At 33.8% G+C, this 23,639-nt stretch overlaps 3 protein-coding genes across 3 annotated transcripts; all 3 read left to right on the top strand.

The window, feature by feature from the left end:
• Window positions 1-1,240: 1,240 nt before the first annotated feature.
• Window positions 1,241-3,010, top strand: LOC101245808 (uncharacterized). The gene has a single exon (XM_004248756.4). It carries the CDS (start codon window positions 1,482-1,484, stop codon window positions 2,745-2,747), a length of 1,266 nt encoding a protein of 421 aa, XP_004248804.1. The 5' UTR covers window positions 1,241-1,481; the 3' UTR covers window positions 2,748-3,010.
• A 9,139-nt stretch (window positions 3,011-12,149) lies between these two features.
• Window positions 12,150-13,208, top strand: LOC138338826 (uncharacterized). The gene has a single exon (XM_069289910.1). It carries the CDS (start codon window positions 12,150-12,152, stop codon window positions 13,206-13,208), a length of 1,059 nt encoding a protein of 352 aa, XP_069146011.1.
• Window positions 13,209-17,455: 4,247 nt separating this feature from the next.
• On the top strand, window positions 17,456-22,319 carry LOC101245507 (uncharacterized). Its single transcript, XM_004248755.5, has 4 exons — window positions 17,456-17,805; window positions 17,892-18,006; window positions 19,522-19,705; window positions 21,751-22,319. The coding sequence occupies exons 1-4, from the start codon at window positions 17,617-17,619 to the stop codon at window positions 21,968-21,970; spliced, it is 708 nt and encodes a 235-aa protein (XP_004248803.1). The 5' UTR covers window positions 17,456-17,616; the 3' UTR covers window positions 21,971-22,319.
• The last annotated feature ends 1,320 nt before the right edge of the window (window positions 22,320-23,639 follow it).

Consider the following 23,639-nt stretch of genomic DNA (forward strand, 5'->3'; position numbering starts at 1 on the left):
CTACTAACAAATGTTTTAGGCTTAAGTCTTCAACAACCACTTAAAGTTGTTCGTGTATTTCATTTAAACGCTTCTACTAGAGAATATACCTACTGAACAATTATACTATTCAAATAAGTACCTATTAAACAATTTCGCTGATGAGGCATTGAAAGTGCATTACACAGTTATTGAGCGTGTGAGAGACTATTTTTTGTTGTTTTTTAAAATCTTTTTTTCTTCCTTCTTCCTCAATCAAACCTAATTTCTTCCACCACCATTTTAACCGGTCCCATCGCTACCGCCGCCACCATCCACCCTTCTAATTTCTCTCGTATCATCAGTCATCCCACTTTGTGCTTCACCACTGTTGTATTTCAATCTGAAATTGATCAATTTCCTTTCGTACAAAACACACCGACGAGATAAAAAGAAGAAAATGGAGATAAGTTTAGCTACAAACAACCAATTTCAAAATCATTTTCCCCAAAAATAAGTATTTTTTCTGAAGTCATTAACAATTTTCTCAGCAACAGAAATGAGAAAAAGGATGAAAATGAAGAAATTTAAAAAGTGTTGATTTCAAACAAACTGTTATAGAAGTCCTTTTCTAGAGTAAAAATTTCTTCACTAAAATAACTCGATTTCACCTTAAAATTTCTTTTAACTTTCTTAGAATTGAGACGATAAAAAAGATGAAATTGAAGAAATTGCAAAAAGACATGTAGTTTGCTATTTTAATTTAATTTTCTTTAAAATCAAATTGAAAAAGGACATGGACAGTGACAATGGTGGCTCAAAGGAGGTTGAAACCTCGAAGGTCATGGTAGAGCAGACAAAGTTTTTTTTTCTCTTCTTTATAATTTTTTACTCTTTTCGTTTCACAAAAAGTGACCTGATTTAACTTGCACAAAGTTTTAGAAAATAAAGAAAACTTTTAAATTTTGTGGTCCTAAATTAAAGTTATGTTAAATATACTAAATTACCCTTCAATCCTATGACTTTAAACATGGCACATGCAAAACTAAAATTAAAATGTTATCAAAAAGAAAAGAGATCATTCTTTTTGGAACAAACTAAAAAAAAATCATTCTTTTTTAAATAGAGAGAGTAATAAATATTTTGGCTCAAAATGCCACATATATGTTAGTCATTTGTCATATCAACAAAAGTGTATTGCATATATGTTATATTTTTAGTTGATTGTCAAAAAAATAGCAAGTATAAATATTTAATAGATATAAAGTTAAATTGATGTGTTTAACTTAAATATGTTTGTGTCAATATTTTTAATGTTAAAAAGTATTATTTCAAAATGTACAAAATCGTGTGAAGATAATTAGAACAGTTTTTAGAGTGTTATTGCGCTTCCTTTTACCCTTCCAAAATCCAAAGCTTGACAGACAGACATCTGGTGAAAAGATTAGTTTAAAGAAAAACAAAGTCCACTTTGCGCATCGGAGACTTCGCCGGAACTCCGATCTGCCACCCCTCCAATCCCAATGGATTACCAACTGAATTCCCAAATCTCCGGCGACTCTCCTTCTTCCTCCGCATCCTCCACCATCCAAACACCCTCCACTTCCAACCACCACCACCAAAACGGCGGCGCTCCCATCAACAACAACGACCCCATGCATTCTTGGTGGGAATCCATCTCTAAAGCTCGTTCTCGCATCCACCTTCTTTCCTCCCTCCTCCCCTCCTCTAACGACTCCACCACTGACGCTTCTCTCTCCGCCCTTGCTGACTCTGACCGCCCTGCCCGGTCCCTTCTCCTCTCTCCGGGGGCATACTTTTCTATTTCTTCCTCTCTCTCTTCCCCTTCCTCCGGCGCCGGTGATGACCCACTTTGTAACTGGCTCTACGACACTTTCCTTTCCTCTGATACTGATCTTCGTCTTGTGGTACTCTCTTTTATCCCCCTTTTATCCTCCATCTATCTCTCGCGAATCCATTCTTCTATTTCTACTTCTCTATCTGGTTTTGAAGCTGTTCTTCTTGCCCTTTACGGCGCTGAAACCAAATCCCGCGGAGGAAAACCCATACTTATTTCTATTCCCGATCTCTCTCAGCCTTCTCTGTATCATAGTCCTAGAAACCCCACACAGGCAAAATCAAACTCCAGGTCGTCTAATGCCCAGAATCGTCCTTTGGTGGGAGTTTTATCGCCTCCTCTTGAGCATGAAATTGCTGTGAAGTCAACTAAACGTGCTTGCATTGTTGGGGTAGCTCTAGATTGTTACTATAAACAGATTTCCCATATGCCAAGTTGGTCTAAGTTGGATTTTTGTAAATTTGCTGCTGATTGGGCTGGGCAAGATTGTCCTTGCGTGTCAGAATTTGATGAAACTGATGGAAATTCTGAGAATTCTGTTGAATTTAGTAATGGGGATCTGGAGGGTGTTTCTGAAGCGATGCAGAATTTGAGAATTGAAAATGGATATGATGAATTAAGGCCAAAGGGTGCAAGAATTCCACTTCCGTGGGAAATATTGCAGCCTGTGATAAGGATCTTGGGGCATTGTTTGTTGGGTCCTTTGAATGCTGAGGATGTGAAGGATGCTGCTTCAGTGGCAGTGAAACGGATGTATGCAAGGGCTTCACATGAGTTGAATCCGCAGGCAATTTTGGCAACTAGGAGTTTGATTCAGCTTGACAAGAAAGGTCGTGAGACAGCTAAGATAGCTGCTGCAGTAACCGTTATGTCAAATGTTAACACACCTAGTAAAGCTAAAAAGCCGGAGATCCTTTTGGTTTCCAAATGATTGCAGTGTACCTGATGGTTTGACTGGTTTTCACTTACTATTTTTTTCACATGGTCTTTCTTCCTTTATTAATGACAAGTTTGTGTATGTTAGAATTATTATAAGTATATCGTTACTATTATTTTTTAATTAGACCTTGTTAGATTTTATATGTAGTAAATGTCTAATGCCAAAGAAGGTTTGTGTGATTTTGAATTTGATGTGGCAACTTGCCTGTGTGCTCTGTAACTTGATTTTTATCTCAATATTTTGGAGAGGGAAAAGTACTTGTTCTGTGAGGTTTACTGCCTTTCTCTTACGGATTGCATATTACTCATCAGCTTTTTAATCTCTTTTGTGTCTATCCATGTCTTGTCCTTTTAGCTTTGAGACTTTTAGCATCTAAAACCCAAGTGGGCTGTCTTTCTTAGGATCTATATATTTTTCCCTGTTTATGTCACTGCCATTTCATATACTTGCCAACTTACCAAAGTCATTAGTTGAATGTTCAGTTTTGTACCCGGTTGTCTCATATGATTTATATTAGTAGATGAATCATGTTACAAATATGATTGAATGGGTTAATAATGTTTTGTTTGGAACATTATTTTTTGTTTTTGCTTTTGTGCTTCTCAGTATGTAGAATACACTGAAGCTCTTCTTAAACCTCCAATGTTCTGTACCCCCTTTTAATATCAAATTAAAGAAATGAAAAGTAATAAGTACTTGTGTAAATTTAAGCCAGATACCTTGTCCACTATCTGCGACATAGTATCTGTGTATATGGGGGTCATCAAGAATATTGGATTGTAGTGTTCTAGAGATGATGAACACTAAGTATTCAGAGCTATGAATACACACTTCGAACACTAATTAAAAGGGTTGAGGGCTAACTCACTTGGTGAGCTCTCTGCCTTTGATAGTTAAGGTGGAGGGTTCAAACCCTATCAGTGGCATACACTCCCTTCCCCTTTCTCCCTCGATAATGGTATTGTTTCCCTTTATATATGGAGAACAATAACTGAAGAAATTTCTGCTTCCACCCTGTGATATGAACTTGACAAGCATGTTTTCTCGGTCTCTCAACTTAATCAAATTTAATTTCAAGAAGTTATTTGATATGTGGATGTTAAGTTAGGAAAAACTTTAATAAATAGTTGGAACTCTTATTATTTAGTGAAAATGCAGCACTTGGTGGAAGGAGGGAAAATATACTCCATGATTGGCTTCTCTGACTTTGTGTGTAAGATAGATTATGAACTTGATATATATAGGGCCTTTTTGCGACTTAAATGTTGGGGGCCGTAGATAGGAAGGTATGGAGGTCGAGGATTAGGGACAGGGTAAAAGGTTAGTAGCTAGTTGGATGTTGTTGCACTTTATGTGGGAGAGGTAGGGGGCTAGCCTTTTCCTTTCCCCTTCTCATTATTGGTAGTATTACTTAGCAACTGTGTAGTTTCTTATTCTTCTCTGTGTGGTACTATTTGTTGCTTCATTTGTTTTGTACCTTGCTATTCAGTTGTTATATTTTTCTTGCAGTCCTACTCTGATAACGTTCCTTTAAGCCGAGGGTCTGTCAGAAACAACCTCTTTAGCCCACAAAGGTAGGTTAAGGTCTATGTACATACTACCCTCTGCAGACCCCACTTGCAGGATCACACCAAATATATAGTTAGTTTCATGTTGGAGTAAGCATTGTGTTTACAAATTACAAACCTGTGAATAAGTGACTGAAGTGTGGCCAAATTCTTGTTCTGTAGTTTGGATAATAGAACTCCTGGTCCTGTTTGAATCTTGCACTAAATTTGTTAGAAGGTGCAGGTGGTATTCCGGGCATAACCCAATTTGTTTTTCATATATATGCATTGTAAGTAGGTGATTTCTTCTAAAGTGTGATATTCCTATTTGGTACGTTATTTATTTGTTGTTTCACACTGGAAGATTCTGCTATTTACTATATTGTCATTAGGGTCTGATGTGAAACGGAACTAGTTATGAATTTGATTATAGATAAGTTTAAAGATCAGCAGAGTTATTTCACAGTTGCTCGAGTTCATCTTTGTATGTTTCTGATGTGTGGTAAGTTCACTGTTTGAATGTCATATAAATTAACTCATCTGGATTTACTTTTCAAGCATCTTACTTCCGAGTTTCATTGCTCCCTGGTTTATATCCATAGGGGAAGAATTTTGTGATCCTCCCTTCCATGAGATGTGTATTCCTGAAGTTGGAATTCTTGTAACGTCTATTTCATGTATATGGTTTAAGCTCCCTTTTGTTCTCAACATTTCCGTGAGATACTTTGATGTTCATTTCACATGAATTTGTTGGAATAATGTTGTGTTCTTTGATTGAATAATTTCTTTACACTTCCTTAGCCAGGGAATACTTGAAGAGACGGTCTTTGAAGTACTGCACGTCAATTTTCTTTCTGTTACCAATGGAGTTGGTTGATGTTAATTTTATGTTGTGGTATAAGCAATTGGAGCAAAAATTTATATGTCAAAAGGAAATATGAAACTGGGAATAGGTGTTTGCAAATGTTATTTATGTGTATTCGCTATAACTGCAACATGTTTTTGTTTTGTAGATCATTTGATATTCCTCTTTATCCTCTTCTTTTACTGACTTGCAAATTGACTAGTTATCTTTCAACCTGCTCTACTTGTTTTACTGCATTTGTTTTCTTGCTCTTGTTCTGAGTTAATAGTGTTGGGAGGTCAGCAGATAGTCAGAGAAGAGACTACTTTTCTATTGAAGTTGTTGTTTTGTGATGTTGAAGTTTGTCCCCGGTTTTGGGTTTGTTTGAAATAGTGGCTTGCAGATGCTTTTCAAGTGAAGTTTCTCAGATTTTAGACTTCAACACCCTGTTTGGGTGGTGGTTATGTATCATATTGTTTGAATGAATATAAAGTTTTGATAGATTGTATTGTTCTCTATTACATAAAATGTCACGTATTAAGGAAAGAGAAAAGGATTTGAAAAATACCAAGACCTTTTGTTCCCGTGCACTTTTTAAATGTATGTTTTAAAGTATATCTTTGTTCACGTGGATATATTACTATTTAAAATGATACAATATATATATATATATATATATATATATATATATATATATATATTAAAAATACACTATTAAATAGTGCAGGGGTAAAAGGTTTTCTATAAAGTTTGGTGTAGCAATTTCAATCAAAGTTTGAATATATTTCAGACCTTTTTTCTTAATACTTTGAATGAAAAATCTACAATGAATTTAAGAGTATAGGTTGAAGCTATTATGAAAAGGTAGAATAAATGATAAATAAAATTATTAAATAATAAGTAAAGACAAATGAGAAGGAAATGGTAAGGTATCGATGTGATTGCACCAAATCAATCGTTACATAAAATAAGATTTTTCGTCGTTATCCAACAATGAATTTAAATAATACGATATAATAAAATTTAAGTGACAATCAAAGTAAATATTATTTAGACTAATAATACAATACAACAAATAATAACAATCTAAACAAAAGTTTAAGAAACTTATTGCTTTTGGTATCGGTGTCCCTTTCACTACTTGTGCAAGTATGCCACATTTGTTTTCATTCCCTAGTGGGTAGAGCAAGAGTAAGCTACTTCACTTGAGAAAGAATGTTGAGTGAGTGATCCGGCCTCTAGTCTTTTAATGATGGATTTATTTTCAAAAAATTCGGACCTTGAAAATTTATTCGATAAGCCTTTTACAAGCTCGAGTCTTTCAAATCCTCTTAATAATAATTGATCATTCACTCATGCTTTCATGGGAACAAGGAACTGGAAGTTTGTTGTCGATGATCTGATTTTTTTTTTTGGATGTAGACGAGACAAAGATTAATATTAAGACGTCTGGTTATGAATATATGTCTGAATGATTAAGAAGTATGTAGACTTAAACATTGAATGATTAAGATTGCTTTTTAGTAGCTGAATATATATAATTCATTATTATGTAACATGTCTAACTTCTTATTCACTAGAACTAATTCTTAGTTTTATTGCTAAGAATATTACTTTGTGAAGTTAAATGCTTAGTGTTTTTAAAAATATATACACTAAAAGCAAGTATGTAAGAATAAGAAAAATAATTCTAAATCAATAATATTTTTGTACATGTGTAAATATATTATAATTTGATATTAGATTACTAATTTTATTAAGATTTTGACATAGATTCAAGATATTTTCTTCTTTTTTTTTAAAAAAAAAAAAGAACATAATACCCAAGTTTTTCTAGAGCAACCAAGTCAACAAGTTCTTTTCTACCTCAACAATAAACTTGAACCAATAAAAGTAACAAGAGTTATTGTTGAACCTAATCTAGCAAAACAAAATTCAACAAACAAACATAGGTCAAGAGTGGAAAAAAATAAGAGCATGACATGTCTCTCTAAAATGCCAACACATGCATTAATAAGAATATAATTAATTTTCTTGATATTGTTGTTTATTCATTGCATATTTTAGTGATATGTACATGAGGTAAAATATCCAATCAGACTAAGCAATCCAACATTTTTATCGAAATAAAATATAAAATTGCAATTAAAATTTCAGAGTTCATGAGAAGAAACTGATAATACCAAGAATAATATACAAAAAAGTATTTATAATTTTTAAAAATTTACCAGTTCAAGAGGAAAAAATTTAACACCCATTTAAAAGAAAGGAGGAAGATGTTGATAATGTAGAGAGGGGGAAAGAGAGGAGCAACACATGTAGAGAAAAAATACAACGATGTATGCTGGGGGAAAGGCACAATGTATATAGAGAGGAAAAAATAACAATGTTTGAGCTTTACAAGGAAATCAAGTAACATTATAAAATGAGTCTGAAGAAAAATAAGACTCCCTTAAAAATCTGAACGAATCAGATGATCCCATTAAGTGTTTATTTTTTAAAAATAAATAAATGTACTTAATGGCCCAAAGCAATCTTTAACGCATTAGTAGCTAAAATTTAATTAGGAGGTGATTTCATTTGATTTCATCATGATCAATGAAGATTAGTACATCTATGTGAAAAAATCAATGAAAAGTTTGTAATTTTTTGGAATAATGTACAAGTACCTTTTCAATCTATGTCGAAATTGCAGAGACAGACCTATATTATATTAAGGTCCTATTACTCCCTAAACTTATTTTATTAATAATTTTCTACCCCTTTTCGGCCTACGTGACATTATCCTGTGGGCCCAACGTTGGTTGACTTTTTTTTCAAGTTAGTGCCACGTAGACCGAAAAGAGGTAGAAAATTACTTATAAAATAAGTTCAGGGGGTAATAACCCTTAGTATAAGTGTGTCTCTGATTTTTTTTCTTTACATAGATGATATTGTATTAATTGAAACTCATTTGAAATATGTGTAAACTATCAAGTCATGGCTTTAGAAGTTTTTGATATGAAAGACATGGGTGAATGAGACTATATATTGGGTATTAAGTTCCAAAGAAAAAGTTTAATAAACTTTTGAGTTTATTTCAAGAAACATACACAAAGAAAATATTGGAATGATTTTAAATGAATTGTTACAAATCCATGTATACTCTTGTAATAAGAGGTGAAACTTTAAACCTTGAAATATGTTCAAAGATCGAAAAACAAAAGGAAGACATGTTTTGAGTTTCACATTCTAGCGTTGTCTGGAGTTTGATACATGCTATGATGTGTACTCGTCCAGAAATTTGTTATACTATGAGCGTGATTGACAAGTATCAGTTCAATCTTGAAAGAGATCATTGGAAAGTAATAAAGAGAATATTCTAATACCTGAAAGGAATTGGAGATTATTCACTCTATTATAGAAAATGTGATTTATTCGTAAGAGGTTATACAAATACAAATTGAGCTAGTGAGCAGTATGATGTGGAAAATCAACTTTCGATTATGATGTTTTACTTTATGGTGATATTGTTTCATGCAATAATAAAAAACAAACTTGCACAACTTTTTTAACCGTGGAAACTTAATTCGTGAATTGTGCGGTACAAGAAGCTTATTGGTTACCAAAACTCTTTAAGCATTTGAATATTTCAAAGATTCTAAGGGTTCCATGAGTTTATATTGTGTAAGTTAAGTGGTTATCACATACAGGAAACACATTGACATCAAAATTAACTTTGTGAGAGACATAGTAGAAAGCGGAGAAACAAATTCACAATACATTCCTTTATACATGAGATGATAGCTAATCTTTTTACAAAGTCAATATCTGAAGACTTGTACGAGAAATATGTTAATGCTTTAGGTTTGAGCATGATATGATAATAGTTTCTCGTATTGTAAAATAACTTGAATGTTTTATTATTCTCATCAATATATGACTATTTTGAATTTATATCTCATGCACATGTGGATATGTTATAAAAATAAATAATATCGCACAAGTCGCGAGATTGACTCTCTCATACGAGCAATTGTTTTTTACGTCGGAGAACGCAAAGAGATAATTTCCACTATCAAAGAATGACTTGTTTTTATAAGTCAAATAAGAGTTTCTTTAAGAAGATGATTTTGAGGATCATTAATGAGAGAAATTTGAGTAAAGAATCTAGACGTGTTTAAATCAAGTTATGTATGATGTTGGATAATCAACCGAATGAGACACATGTACCAGTTTAAGGTGAAAATATTATAGCATGTGTTTCATACCATGTGTGTTATGCAATCAATGAATTAATTAAAGAATGTCTCTCTACTTTTTCATTATGTAATATCCCAAAAATAAGTTAAATTTTTATTGGAATACCCTTAGACATTTTATTGTTTCTTGAAGTTTCGATCGATTTTGCTATTTTAGCATGTTACTAATAGTCATAAGTGATTCGACAATACATTGCATGTCTAGAAAAAATAGAGTATTTAAAACAGATTGATTTGAGTAGAAAGGGAAGATTATTAAAAAGGTATAATTTAACTTGTATACATAAGTCGACTCTTAGGCTTCACTATAATTGTGTATATAAAATTAAATATGAACTCAAATTCATCTCTTTAAGAAGATGAGAGATCGAATAAGTAACTACTGAAGTTAGTGGAATCTCATGTTAGTAATAGTATTCTCAGATAAATAGTGAATTTCTTCCATTTGTGATTGGATTTATACGTGAGGCTTGTAAAACCTTAACGATAACCTTTTGATGTTGACATGTTGCACAAACTATTTTTCGTATAAATTGCGTGTCTAGTTGATGTTGCATTGACTTGGATCTTATCCACTATATGCGAAGTCAGATATGTAAATTTTGAATTGTGGGTTATCCATGTGAATTGATCCGTTCTGATTAACCGAACCCATTAATTTATTCAGAGAAAAAATTAGATTGAGATTATCCCTTATCTCTATTTTGTAAAGAAGAGGGAATGTTTACTAGGTAACTGCCCAATCTCTCTTTAAAGAAAGGCGAGAATCTCAAATCAAAATAAGAATAGAAAAAAGAGGGTGAAAAAGAAAAATGAAAACTATATCTTCTGACACCAACAAAACAAAAACAGACATTTAGTTTGTGGAAACATGTCTTTGATTTCTTGAGACTCAAAATCGAACTTAGAGAAATACCTTAACAAGATTGAATTAATATTTCCCAGTTGTTAATAAGTACACAACCTTGTTCCTGTTAAGTAAATCTTACTTTATATATATATATATATATATATATATATATATATATATATATATATATATATATATATATATATATATATAAAATTTCTTTGAAAATCAAAATTCTATGTCATTAACATTAAGTATATTATTTCAAATTATTTGCGCTTTTTTGTATATTTTAGTTTCTATTTTATATCTCAAAGAAAATATTAGAATATGAATATATCATCTAAAATTGTCATGTTGCATTATGTTTTTCTAATTGAGTATTTGAAATAAATGCCTAATCCATCGGTGCTCCCCTAAAGTTTACACTAATTTTCACTTAGACACTCCAACTAGATTTTATTCATTTTAGACACTTCATATCATGTCTCGCTGTGTCATGTTAACACTTTTTGATGACATGACATAGTGAGTGTGATAAACTCCTTACCAGAGCGTGGAGAGCTTATATTTGACTTTTTTCATTTAATTTTTTCTTGTTCTTTCCAATTTTAGCCACCATTTTTTCAAAAGTTAAACTCCTTCCATAGAGAAATAGATCTAATAGTGCTATAACATCAAGAAATTTCAAGCGTAAACAACTTTTTTTATTTTGTTGTCAATCTAATAGTACTATAACATCAAGAAATTTCAAGCTTAAAGAAAATCTGGAAAATTCTTTTAGGGAACTCTTTATTTAAATTTGAAGAATTTGATTTTATTTGAAGTTATAAGTAAGAGGAATCAATTTTTGCAAAGAATGATGCTTTTGTAAACAATTCCTTTCAAATAGTTAAATTATTATAAAAATATATGGAAGAAAATTAAAACAATGTAGGGTAGGGAGTTATGGAATGTGGAGAAGATAATATGGTGGGAGGGAGGTTGAGGATCAGGGATGGACGTGGTGGAGAAGACAATATAAGGCTTGTAAATTATTTGAAAAAAAATTGACACGTGTGATTAAGTCATTGACCCTTTTTTAAAAAAAAAAACTCAAAATTCATTATTTAAAAATTATTTCAATATATTTGTCACATGTCTTTGTTTGATTCGTCATTTTGACACATCATCAACAAATGAGTTACACATATATTACATATTTGGCTGATTATAAAAAATGTATCAAAATGACACATTAAAATATTAAATATAATATCTAAAATGGATAAAATCTAATTAAAATGTTTAAGTAAAAGTTAATGCTAACTCAAAGAGGCCAGCGGGTTAAGCCTCAAATAAATTTGCAATATGCATTTTCATACATTAGTAATTTAGTATCATAATGAAGGGGTAATAAAGGAGAAGGGGCAGTGGATGAGGTGGTCTGTTTTCTTCTTCTCACAATTTGATAATGAAATTAAAAATATACTATCTTTTTTTCTTCTTCACAATTTATGTTTTAGATAATTTTTTATATTTATATCTCAAATATTGTTATTTAATTCATTATATGTTATAAATCCATTGAATTGTGTGGATTGTCCTTTAGATTTACTCAAGACTTAATTGTATTCATGTATACATGTTCCCAAGGTGATAAGAATCATTTGGATAACTATGTACCTACTAATTGGACATTTATCATGGGGGTTTTTGGGGTGATATCTCAACTCTATAAATAGAGATATCATTCACCTTTTGTAATACATACTTGAATAAGAAAATTATCTCCTCTATCTTATACTTCTTGTCTTTTTCTTCTTATATTCTGAGCTTTCTTTACAATACGTTATCAGCATGAAGTTGCTACTTGCAAAGGTATTATATAAATATTTTTATTTGATTCACATATTCTCTCATAATTTCATTATGTCGAATTTATCCAAACTTGAGTTTGTGGCATTAGATATTTCTGGAAAGAATTATCTTTCATGGGTACTCGATGCTGAGATTCACTTGGCTGCTAAAGGTCTTGATGCCACTATTACTCAGGGAAATGAAGCATCGAGTCAAGATAAGGCGAAAGCTATGATTTTCCTTCGTCATCATCTTGATGAGGGCCTGAAGATTGAATATCTGACGGTGAAAGATCCACTTGAATTGTGGACTGACTTAAAGGGGAGATATGACCACCTAAAGGCAACAGTGTTGCCAAGAGCCCGTTATGAGTGGATGCATTTATGGTTTCAAGATTTTAAGACCGTAATTGAATACAACTCTGTTGTATTCAGGATAACCTCCCAGTTAAAATTATGTGGGGAGACTATAAAAGATGAGGACATGTTGGAAAAGACACTTACTACTTTCCATGCCTCAAATGTGATATTGCAGCAACAATATCGTGAAAAGGGTTTTCAGAAATATTCTGAACTAATTTCATGTCTTTTGGTGGCTGAGCAACATAATGCTCTTTTAATGAAAAATCATGAAGCTCGTCCCACTGGAGCTGCTCCATTACCGGAGGTAAATGTGGTGGAAGCACGTGATCAATCTGAAGTAAAAAGAGATGATCATCGGGGCTATAATAATGCACGGAGACGTGGCAAAGATAAAAGACGATACACTAATCGTCAAGGTGGTGGTCATAATAAAAGGGAGAACAACATGAGTTCTCAAAATAACCCCTCAAAAAGTAATTGTCGTCGTTGTGGCATGAAAGGCCATTGGAAGAATGAATGTCGCACACATGAACATTTTGTAAGGCTCTATCAAAATTCCTTTAAAAAGAAAGGAAATAAAAGTGGTGCTTCCTCTTCCAATGCTCGAGCTGAGTCACATATGACTCTTAAAGATGATGATAAGCCGGGAACATCTCAAAAATATGATAAAGATATTGAAGCAAATTTGGCTTTAAAGGATGATGTTTTTGATGGCCTTGGTGACATTACTCATATGGAAGTTGATGACTTCTTTGGAGATCGAAACTGATTTTGATCTTTTAGCTGGGGAATGAAGTCTGTTAATATTTTACTTATGTATTTTTAATTATCATGTTATTTATGTTGAAGTATTTAAATTTCCGTTGTTAATTTTGTTTCTTCCTTCTTTTGATGTATTTTATTTTAATGACAATTAATAGAAATCCCCAGTTGTCAGTTGGATTCAAGATGAGTAATGGAGATGTATGCCTTCTTGATAGTGCTACAACGCATACAATATTAAAAGAAAAGAAATACTTTTCTAATTTGGTTATGAAAATGGCATATGTCAATACAATATCAGGTAGTACAAAATTAATTGAGGGCTATGGAAGAGCGACCTTATTACTACCTGGAGGGAAAATATTAAGCATTGATAATGCATTATATTGTAGTAAGTCTCAAAGAAACTTATTAAGTTTCAAAGTTATTCGCCAAAATGGCTATCATGTTGAGACGGCTAATGAAGGAAAGGTTGAATACCTTTACATTACTACAATTAATGTTGAAAAGAAAATTGTGCATGAAAAATTACCTGCATTTTCTTCTGGGTTGTACTATACAAGTATAAGTACAGTTGAATCACATGCCGTAGTAAACAAAAGGTTTACTAATTTTAATGATTTTATCATTTGGCATGACCGGTTGGGCCATCCTGGATTTAATATGATGCGCAAAATCATTGAGTATTCACATGGACACACCTTAAAGAGCCCAAATATCCTTCAATCAAAGGAATTCTCTTGTGCTGCTTGTTCTCAAGGAAAGTTGATCATTAAACCATCAACAGTTAAGGTTGGAATTGAATCCCCTGCGTTTCTGGAACGTATACAGGGTGATATATGTGGACCAATTCAACCTGCATGTGGACCCTTTAAATATTATATGGTCTTGATAGATGCTTCTACAAGATGGTCACATGTGTGTTTATTATCAACTCGCAACATGGCTTTTGCGAGATTGCTGGCTCAAATAATAAGATTGAAAGCACAATTTCCAGACTATACAATAAAGACAATCCGTCTAGATAATGCTGGTGAGTTTACATCTCAGGCATTTAATGATTATTGTATGTCTACTAGTATAACTGTTGAACATCCAGTTGCGCATGTTCACACTCAAAATGGTCTAGCAGAATCATTGATTAAACGTCTGCAATTGATAGCTAGACCATTACTAATGAGAACAAAGTTATTTGTGTCTATGTGGGGGCATGCTATTTTGCATGCAGCAACACTTGTGCGCATAAGGCCAACCAATTATCATGAATTCTCCCCATTACAATTGACTTTTGGTCAAGAGCCAAACATTTCCCATCTTAGAGTTTTTGGATGTGCGGTGTATGTCCCAATTGCTCCACCACAACGCACAAAGATGGGGCCGCAAAGAAGGTTGGGGATATATGTTGGGTATGAATCTCCTTCAATCATAAAATATTTGGAGCCTATGACTGGAGAATTATTTAAGGCAAGATTTGCTGATTGTCATTTTGATGAATCAGTATACCCAACATTAGGGGGAAAACATAAGTCATTGGGAAAAGAGATAGATTGGAATTCATCATCTCTATCTCATCTGGATCCTCGAACAAACCAATGTGAGCAAGAAGTTCAAAGAATAATTTATTTGCAGAACATTGCAAATCAGCTACCAGATGCATTTACGAATCTTCCAAAGATTACTAAATCGCACATTCCAGCTGTTAATGCTCCAGTTCGAGTTGATATCCTGACGGGACAAATTGTTAAGGCAAATGAGTCTAGACCACATTTGAAGCGTGGTAGACCAATTGGTTCCAAGGATAAAAATCCTCGAAAGAGAAAAGGAATAAATGATCAAGATGATCATGGGTTGAAAGAAATTTCTCAAGATGAGACCCAAGTCATAACACATGATGATGAGGAGGTTCGAACTTCTGAAAATAATGAAATTTCAATGAATTATGTCTCGACGAGAAAGTTGTGGAACCGAAATAATGTTGTGATTGACAACATATTTGCCTATAATGTTGCTATTGAAATAATGCAACAAGATGAAGATTTTGAGCCAAAATCTGTTCACAAATGTAGACAGAGAAATGATTGGCCAAAATGGAAGGATGCAATTCAAGCTGAATTGGCTTCACTAGAAAAACGTGAAGTTTTTGGACCAATAATCCGAACACCTGAAGGTATCAAGCCAGTGGGGTACAAATGGGTTTTTGTACGAAAAAAAAATGAGAAAGGTGAAGTCATGAGATATAAGGCCCGACTCATTGCTCAAGGTTTTTCTCAAAGACCTGGCATTGATTAATGGAGACATATTCTCCAGTGGTAGATGCAATCACCTTTAGATATCTCATAAATCTGGCAGTTCATGAAAAACTTGAAATGCGTCTAATGGACGTTGTCACAGCCTATTTATATGGCTCATTGGACCACAACATTTTCATGAAAATTCCTGAAGCATTTAAAGTGCCTGAAACATACAAAGATTCAAGAGAAACTTGTTCAATAAAGCTTCAGAAATCTCTGTATGGACTGAAACAATCAGGAAGGATGTGGTACAATCGTTTGAGTGAATATTTGTTAAAGAAAGGGTACAAAAATGACCCGATTTGTCCCTGCATTTTCATTAAACGGTTGGGGTCTGAATTTGTAATAATAGCTGTGTATGTTGATGATTTGAACATCATTGGAACTCGTAAAGAGCTTTTAGAAGCTGTTGAGTGTCTGAAAAGAGAATTTGAAATGAAAGATCTCGGCAAGACAAAATTTTGTCTTGGTCAACAGATTGAGAATTTGTCAAATGGAATACTTGTTCATCAATCAACGTACACAGAAAAGATACTAAAGCGTTTTTACATGGATAACTCACATCCATTGAGTACTCCAATGGTGGTAAGATCTCTTGACATCAATACAGATCCATTTCGACCTCAAGAGAATGATGAAGAGCTTCTTGGTGATGAAACTCCTTATCTTAGTGCGATCGGGGCACTAATGTACCTTGCTAACAATACTCGACCAGATATCTGTTTTGCAGTAAGTCTACTGGCAAGATTCAGTTCCTCCCCAACAAAAAGACATTGGAATGGTGTTAAACACATACTTCGATATCTTCGAGGGACCATGGACATGAGTTTATTTTATTCCAATGAATCCAAATCAGAACTGATTGGTTACGCAGATGCAGGGTATTTATCAGATCCGCATAAAGCTCGATCACAAACAGGCTATTTGTTTACATGTGGAGACACGGCAATATCTTGGCGATCAATGAAGCAAACATTGGTAGCTACTTCTTCAAATCATGCAGAAATAATAGCCATCCATGAAGCAAGTCGAGAGTGCGTCTGGTTGAGATCAATGAACCATCATATTCAGAAAATGTGTGGTTTTTCTTTGAAAAAGAATATACCAACCACAATGTACGAAGATAATGCTGCATGTATAGCTCAATTGAAAGGAGGATACATCAAAGGAGACCGGACAAAGCATATTTCACCAAAGTTCTTTTTCACGCATGATCTTCAACAAAATGGTGAGATAGAAGTTCAACAAATTCGTTCAAGTGATAATCTTGCTGATTTATTCACTAAGGCATTGCCAACATCAACATTTGAGAAGTTGAGATACAAGATTGGAATGCGCCGTCTCCGAGATATCAAGTAAAGTTTTCATCAGGGGGAGCGAAATACGCGTTGTACTCTTTTCCTTAACTATGGTTTTGTCCCAAGTTGGGTTTTCCTGGTAAGGTTTTTAATGAGGCAACATTCAAAGCGTATTATGAGATATGTGTACTCTTTTTCCTTCACTAGGCTTTTTTCCACTGGGTTTTTCCTAGTAAGGTTTTAACGAGGCATATAATCTATGGACATCCAAGGGGGAGTGTTATAAATCCATTGAATTGTGTGGATTGTCCTTTAGATTTACTCAAGACTTAATTGTATTCATGTATTCATGTTCCCAAGGTGATAAGAATCATTTGGATAACTATGTACCTACTAATTGGACATTTATCATGGGGGCTTTTGGGGTGATATCTCAACTCTATAAATAGAGATATCATTCACCTTTTGTAATACATACTTGAATAAGAAAATTATCTCCTCTATCTTATACTTCTTGTCTTTTTCTTCTTATATTCTTAGCTTTCTTTACAACATTATAGTATTATTAATTAATTGTCGAAAAATATTTATAAGACAAATTTATAATGATGAAAATGTTAAACTAAACAATCCAAATAAATATACAAACAACTTGTAGTAAAATTTATATATCATGATTGGTACATAAATTTAGAATTATAGACTTTTGACTAGATCGAAAAATTGAATATAGGTAAGCAAACGTTGCAACTATGCAATTTTAAGTACGACTTGCTGCGGGACTATAAACTCGAAGTTCTTTTTCGAATCGTGCCCGCCGGTGACGATGAGTTTGTCACTCATACAAAGTTACTCCTCATCGGAGGAAGAAGAAGAACAAGAAGAAGAACTTCACTACGACAACTCCGACGACGACCAAAAAGATGACGTTCCACAGAATCGTTACAAACCTTTTTTTAACCCTAATCCTTCTTCATCTTCATTGCTCCCTTCCGCTCTTGATGCCTTCTCCGAAGTAAATTAATTTCCTTAATTATTTACCTATAAGAAAGCTGTATCCTTTTTTTCATGTTATTAAATTTATGTTTGAAATTATTGGAGATTTCAGGGCCGCCGGAGTTTTTGAACAACAGTGTTGAAGAAGCGGGAAAGGACGTTAATGAACAGAGACACGGTCGCCGTAAGTACAGCAGAAACAAGAATGATTTACCAGCTGGTACTTTTCTAACTCCTTTGCTTCCCTTCAAATATATGACTTTATTGTCTTGTAATTGTACAATTTGGGCATAATTTTCTTGAAAGAGTGTTTGGGGATTAAACAATTCATCAATTTTCAGATTAATACTTCTAGTGTAATTTTTGTTACAAAATTAATGATTTCGTCTCAGAAACACTTATAAGGCAGCTGTTATACAACTTACTCTAGCAAAACCAAAAGCGTGAAAGTTCTTACTTCTTAGGCCAAGTCTTCTGGCAAAGCTAATGTTATTACCAAAGTATGTTCATTACCTCTGACAAGAAAGGTGAATCCAGGATTTTAAGATTGTGGGTTCCAATAGGGTGCTTATTCGGTTGAATATTACCTCGAAAATCATTTTTTTTGTAAGTTTATACACATTTTAGCTTACGTGGCACACTCCGTGACTCTACATAGATGAAACGCATGCGAGACGTTTGGATGCCATGTAAGCCGAAAAGTTGTACAAAATTACAGAAAAATGGATTTGGGGTAATAGGAGCTTAGTTTAGTTAAGGTGTGTCTCTTGGATTTCGGTCATAAACCAGTCAAGAATTGTACTTTTGTATGATAATATATGACGGGAGGCATGAAGTTGAAGCATATGAAGTTGAGCGAACTGAACCCCAATAAGCATCCCTTGGAGGCTTGTAAAAAGAAGCCAAGAGAAATTGGAAAACACTCCATAGGAATTGTACCTGTGTCACAGGTCACAAGAGCACCTCAACAGGTTCCTACCTTGCCACTAAACCAACAGATTGTTTTAGTTATGGGTTTCCAACTAGAATTTTCTTATATTTCTAACAAATTCTAAATTTAAAGTATATGGTCCGGGTTAAAGTTATTGGTTTCCTGTGAATCCTCACCAATTACACTGGATCCGCTCCTGACCTCTGAGGTTTAGAAAAAAAAATTGATCCAACTATCTTCATACATTTCAGTTTTTTGTCTAGATTCATTAAGTTGGTATATTTAAGCATCAATTGAGAAGGAAAACCCTATTAATATAGAGTTAATACTTAATAGGGAGAGTGGAGAACCGAAGACAGACTTTTTCGGCAACTTGCCTTGTGAAAGGGCTTAGTGTGGTTATTTAACCTTGTAGCCATAGCATAGGAATTCAAAGAGAATGCAACTTAAATATCTTATAAGTAGAGCATTCGTAGATCTGGTTGAACCGTTGAAGCCTGTTTGCAATCCAATGTTTTTACTTTGCGCACTTCAACATTTATGTCCTCTAAGGTAGAGAGAGAAGTAAATCCAAGAAAAAAAGATATTCCTCCAACGGTTATATGCCGAGAAGTCTTTTCTTCAAAGTGGGGCATGCCAAATTTTTGCACTAGGAAGCATCGTTAAGTGTATAATTTTATCAACTATGATAAAGATATTTACTCTTCTTTATCTAGTCATTTCTTGACAATATAGAAGAATCTTTAATGGTCATGGTTGTATATTTTCCTTTTTTTTGGAACAAAATATCTTTCATCTTTATAGGTGCTGTAGTGGAGTCAAAGGCTCAATTAGTAGGACTTCATGAGAGGGTGAGAAGCGATGTCGGTGGGGGCATCCCAAAAGCAGCCACTGGTCAAGGAAATGCTTTTGTTGGCACTGTACAAGGAGGCAAATCTGTGGCAACTGCGAGCTATCCTGGTGCAGAAGATGCAGCAGAGCTTCTGAGGTATGGATTATCATTTCAACGGAGGGTCCTTTTTTATCAGAATTTCAAGTTTGAAAGTTGGATGAATATCTTAATTGTTGTAAATTGATTCCTTGAGTTAAGTATTTAATTGGAATTTGATTGTTCATTTATTTTTGGTATCTTAAATTTTCGTAACTTGGCCCCTAATGGTGTGGTCTAGGGGTCAGTGAAGTGGTTTGGAAGCCATGAGATCTTAAGTTTAAATCCTAGCAGAGGTGAAAGCACTAGGTAATTTCTTCTCGTCTGTCCTAGCCTTGGTGGACACTGTTACCTGATACTTGTTGCTAGTAGAAAGTTGCAAGTATCCCATGGAACTATTTCGAGGTGTGCATAAATTAATGCAGACACCAGGGCTAAAAAAAAATTTATACCATGTGGTTGCTTACTTTAGTAAATGTGTGCTTCACCTCTCGCTTTGGCTTCAAGCCCCTTGGACCTGGTCCCTTTAATGCATTCACTTTTAAAAACATTGGATAGGACAATTTTTATTTTAGAATATAGTAAAAGATTTGATATACTTGGCACCCAACGGTGTAGCCTAGTGTCAATGAAATAGATTGAGAACCACATGTTCAAATCACAATGAAGAAAAAAACCAAGTGATTTTTCCCATCTGTCCAAAGTCTTAGGGGTCGTTTGATTACGGTACCTTTAATTCATGTATAAAACAATGTATTAAGTTATACTATGGTAGAAATTTTTGTTTAGGTAGAAAAATCAACACAACTTCACCATGTTTGGTTGCTTTTGTGTAGTCCTATATAATTAATATCAACATAACCTATGAGGGAATCTAAGTATAAAGTTATGCAGGGTAGAAGGTGGAATAAGTTGTGTGGGTATTAGTTATACGTATATTAAAGTGATAAATTACATATTTACCCTATTAATTTATTTTATTGTTTTTAATGGAAACTTTATTGTTTTCCTATATATAAGTTTGTTGTTTTTATTTCTTTTTTATATTTAGACCATTTTATTTCTTTTAATTTTTTTTAATTGGAAACTTTATTGTTTCCTATCAACATGTGTTGTTTTTATTTATTATTATATATAGATTATTTTCATTTCTTTTTATATACTTATCGTTTTGATTGATTTATGCAAAGAAATATTTTTTTAATATTAGAAATTGATTTTATATTTTTTAACAGTACATATGCTAATCAATATTAGCATTATATATTATTCAATATATTTCACATTTTATTAGCATGTATTATTATTTTGTAAATGATATTTATTAATAATTTACAACAAGTTTAATATTCAATTGTTAATAATTCATATATTGTAATATCTAAACCCTGCATAACTAATATCTGCATAACTAAAACCCTGCATAACTCTAACCTGTAACCAAACAACCCCTTAGAGGATAGAGCTACTCTGTTCATGTCTTGGTGAGAGATCTGAGGTAGTAGGTATCCAGTGGTATTAATCGAGGTTTGCTCAAGCTTGCCTATATATTGCAAGATCTGTCTTTGTTTTCGACACTTGTCTATCTTTTACTTTCTAACAGGTAATAAATTTTAGTGTTTTAAGTGGCTATTCTTATATGTGGTACCTGCAGCTCAAACGCCATGAGCTTATACCTAGCATATTAGCTATGGTTCATTGATGCTTATGCTTCCCTAAATAAAAAAGGAATGATGTAGAATCTATATCAAGAAGTGGACAGACTACTCCATCCTGGTTCACCCCTTTTGGGATTGCTAGTGATGAATTTGGCCATTGACCATCATGCATTAACTTGAATTTTTTGCCATGGCAACACTTGAATCTTTTCTTGCCCTCCAGATAGTATAGTCCCTGCATTTTGAAAGAACCGTACCTCGATTTATGATAATCTACCTAGCATATATTAGTCCATTTCTATAGACAGTTGAATGAACTATTCTTTTTCCTTCCCATTAGGATGTGGTGGATCATCATTTTTTGACAATGATATTATGGTATGCTAGTGAAAAGTTCTTTTTATGAAAGTTCTGATTGCAATTTATTCACTATGCATCTTGTATTAGGATGTGCTTGAGATGTGGAATTCCCAAAACATACACACACACAAAAGGGATGGTGTGCCCAGCGTGCAGTGATCACCCTGTAAACTCTGACGAAGAGCCAGTCAAGAAAAAGGGGTCTACCGTCAAAGACAAGGAGAAGAATAAGAGGATGAAGGGGCAGTCATCCCATGCAACATGGAAAAGTGAGACGGAAATGCATCTCCGCCAACAATTTGATTAGTCAAGTCTAAAACAAGTTGGTCCAAAATATAGTTAGGTCCTCCAGTAACATAATCGATCAACTATGTACTTATAGCAGCTCTACTCAGCTGAAGTGATACTCGGAATTATGAGGTAATCTTGCAGCTATCTGTTTAAAGTGCATAACCTGTGTGATGTAGATTCTGGTCTGGCTTTAAAGCTAAGGTGCCACCACTTTGTTTGTTTTTCTCAAGTTGTTGCAGCATAAATTTAGTTTTTGATACTTCTTGTTTGGAAGAAGCCGTGTAGTAAACATGTATCATGCTCTTTCATCATTGTCAACTTGGGACTTGATTATACATTATGTAGGGATAAATTTCTTCACTTGATGAATTTGTTTCATAAATTACACGTTTTATCTTTCAAATAGTCGAATCTGCATTTGTTACCATTTAACAATCAAATCTATGCCTAATGGGGCATAAGTTCTAATAGCTTAAATAATGTCCAGACAGAGCTTGTGGGGTATGATAAATGGTATGCAATCTTTCACATGTATGACGTGAAATGCAAATTTATTGAACAAGTTTTGTCTTATAAATGATATTTCCTAGATAAAATAGTTTACATATCACATAGGTTCTCTTACATAAATATTACAACACTGCTTCCCTTGTGATGATGTGATAGCCACAAACAAAACAGAAAAATAAAAATTGTGTAAGCTGTCACGTATTAATCACTTCTTTATACACATTAGAACAACATATCTGTCATAAGCCAGTTGTAACCTCCAAGAACCCCAACACTTGATATGCTCTTCAACTGTGTGTGTGTGTGAGAGAGAGAGAGAGAGAGAGAACTAAGGCCAATAGTAACATCGCATTCTAGCCCTCACAAGCTTGACTGAGTGAATTTCTGAGTCTCGGTTGCCAAATATATTAACCCTTCATTTCTCTACCTCAATCTTACCCCAAAAGAAAAAACATAGAACTGTTGTTTAGGTTGACTCCGCTATGCTGTCACTCTTAGACATGTTGGCAACTGCCCCTACATATCCACTCTTATTCACTTCAGAGAACGACTTCATTTTTAGGACAATAAAGCACTCAGAACCGATAAGGCATACATTATCGTCTTCCTGAAAATTGATATAAGCGCACAAATAGGTGTTAGAAAAGTTAGAAGAGGAAGGCAAAAACTAACAGCCTTGGATTTGGCTTGCAGTTGCTGAAGAAGAGGCAACAAATGGATGGGAAACATCTCTAATAAAATATTTAAAAAACACTCATAAAATACCTTGTAACATGATGATTAGTGTAGACACCATTCAGTCTCAAGGCTTTTTTAACCATTTATGCTCAGTTATCATAAACTTCTCTCATTTAGCAGCAATTTCTCCAAGACAAATGAAGTACTAAGCCATCATCAGCTGGCAACTCAGAGACGATGAATCTCTTCATTGATTTGACAGGATGTGGCGTGGTTCACCAGAACGCCAAACATGAATGTAGTTAACATTAACAAAAGCTTACCGTGGAAAGGGACCTCAAGCCAATGGATCATGGTCAGGTGTTGCATATGAGCCTGAAGACCTTAGGAAGAGCAAATGTGCAATTGATCAGTCTATAGGGGTTTGTGTCTCTTTCCATGTCCATATACCCCTTCATCCTGCAATAAAAGCCATTAGACATTCCTGATCTAGGAAT

The sequence above is a fragment of the Solanum lycopersicum genome, chromosome 10 (assembly GCF_036512215.1).
Source record: "Solanum lycopersicum chromosome 10, SLM_r2.1".
Taxonomy (NCBI): Eukaryota; Viridiplantae; Streptophyta; class Magnoliopsida; order Solanales; family Solanaceae; genus Solanum; species Solanum lycopersicum.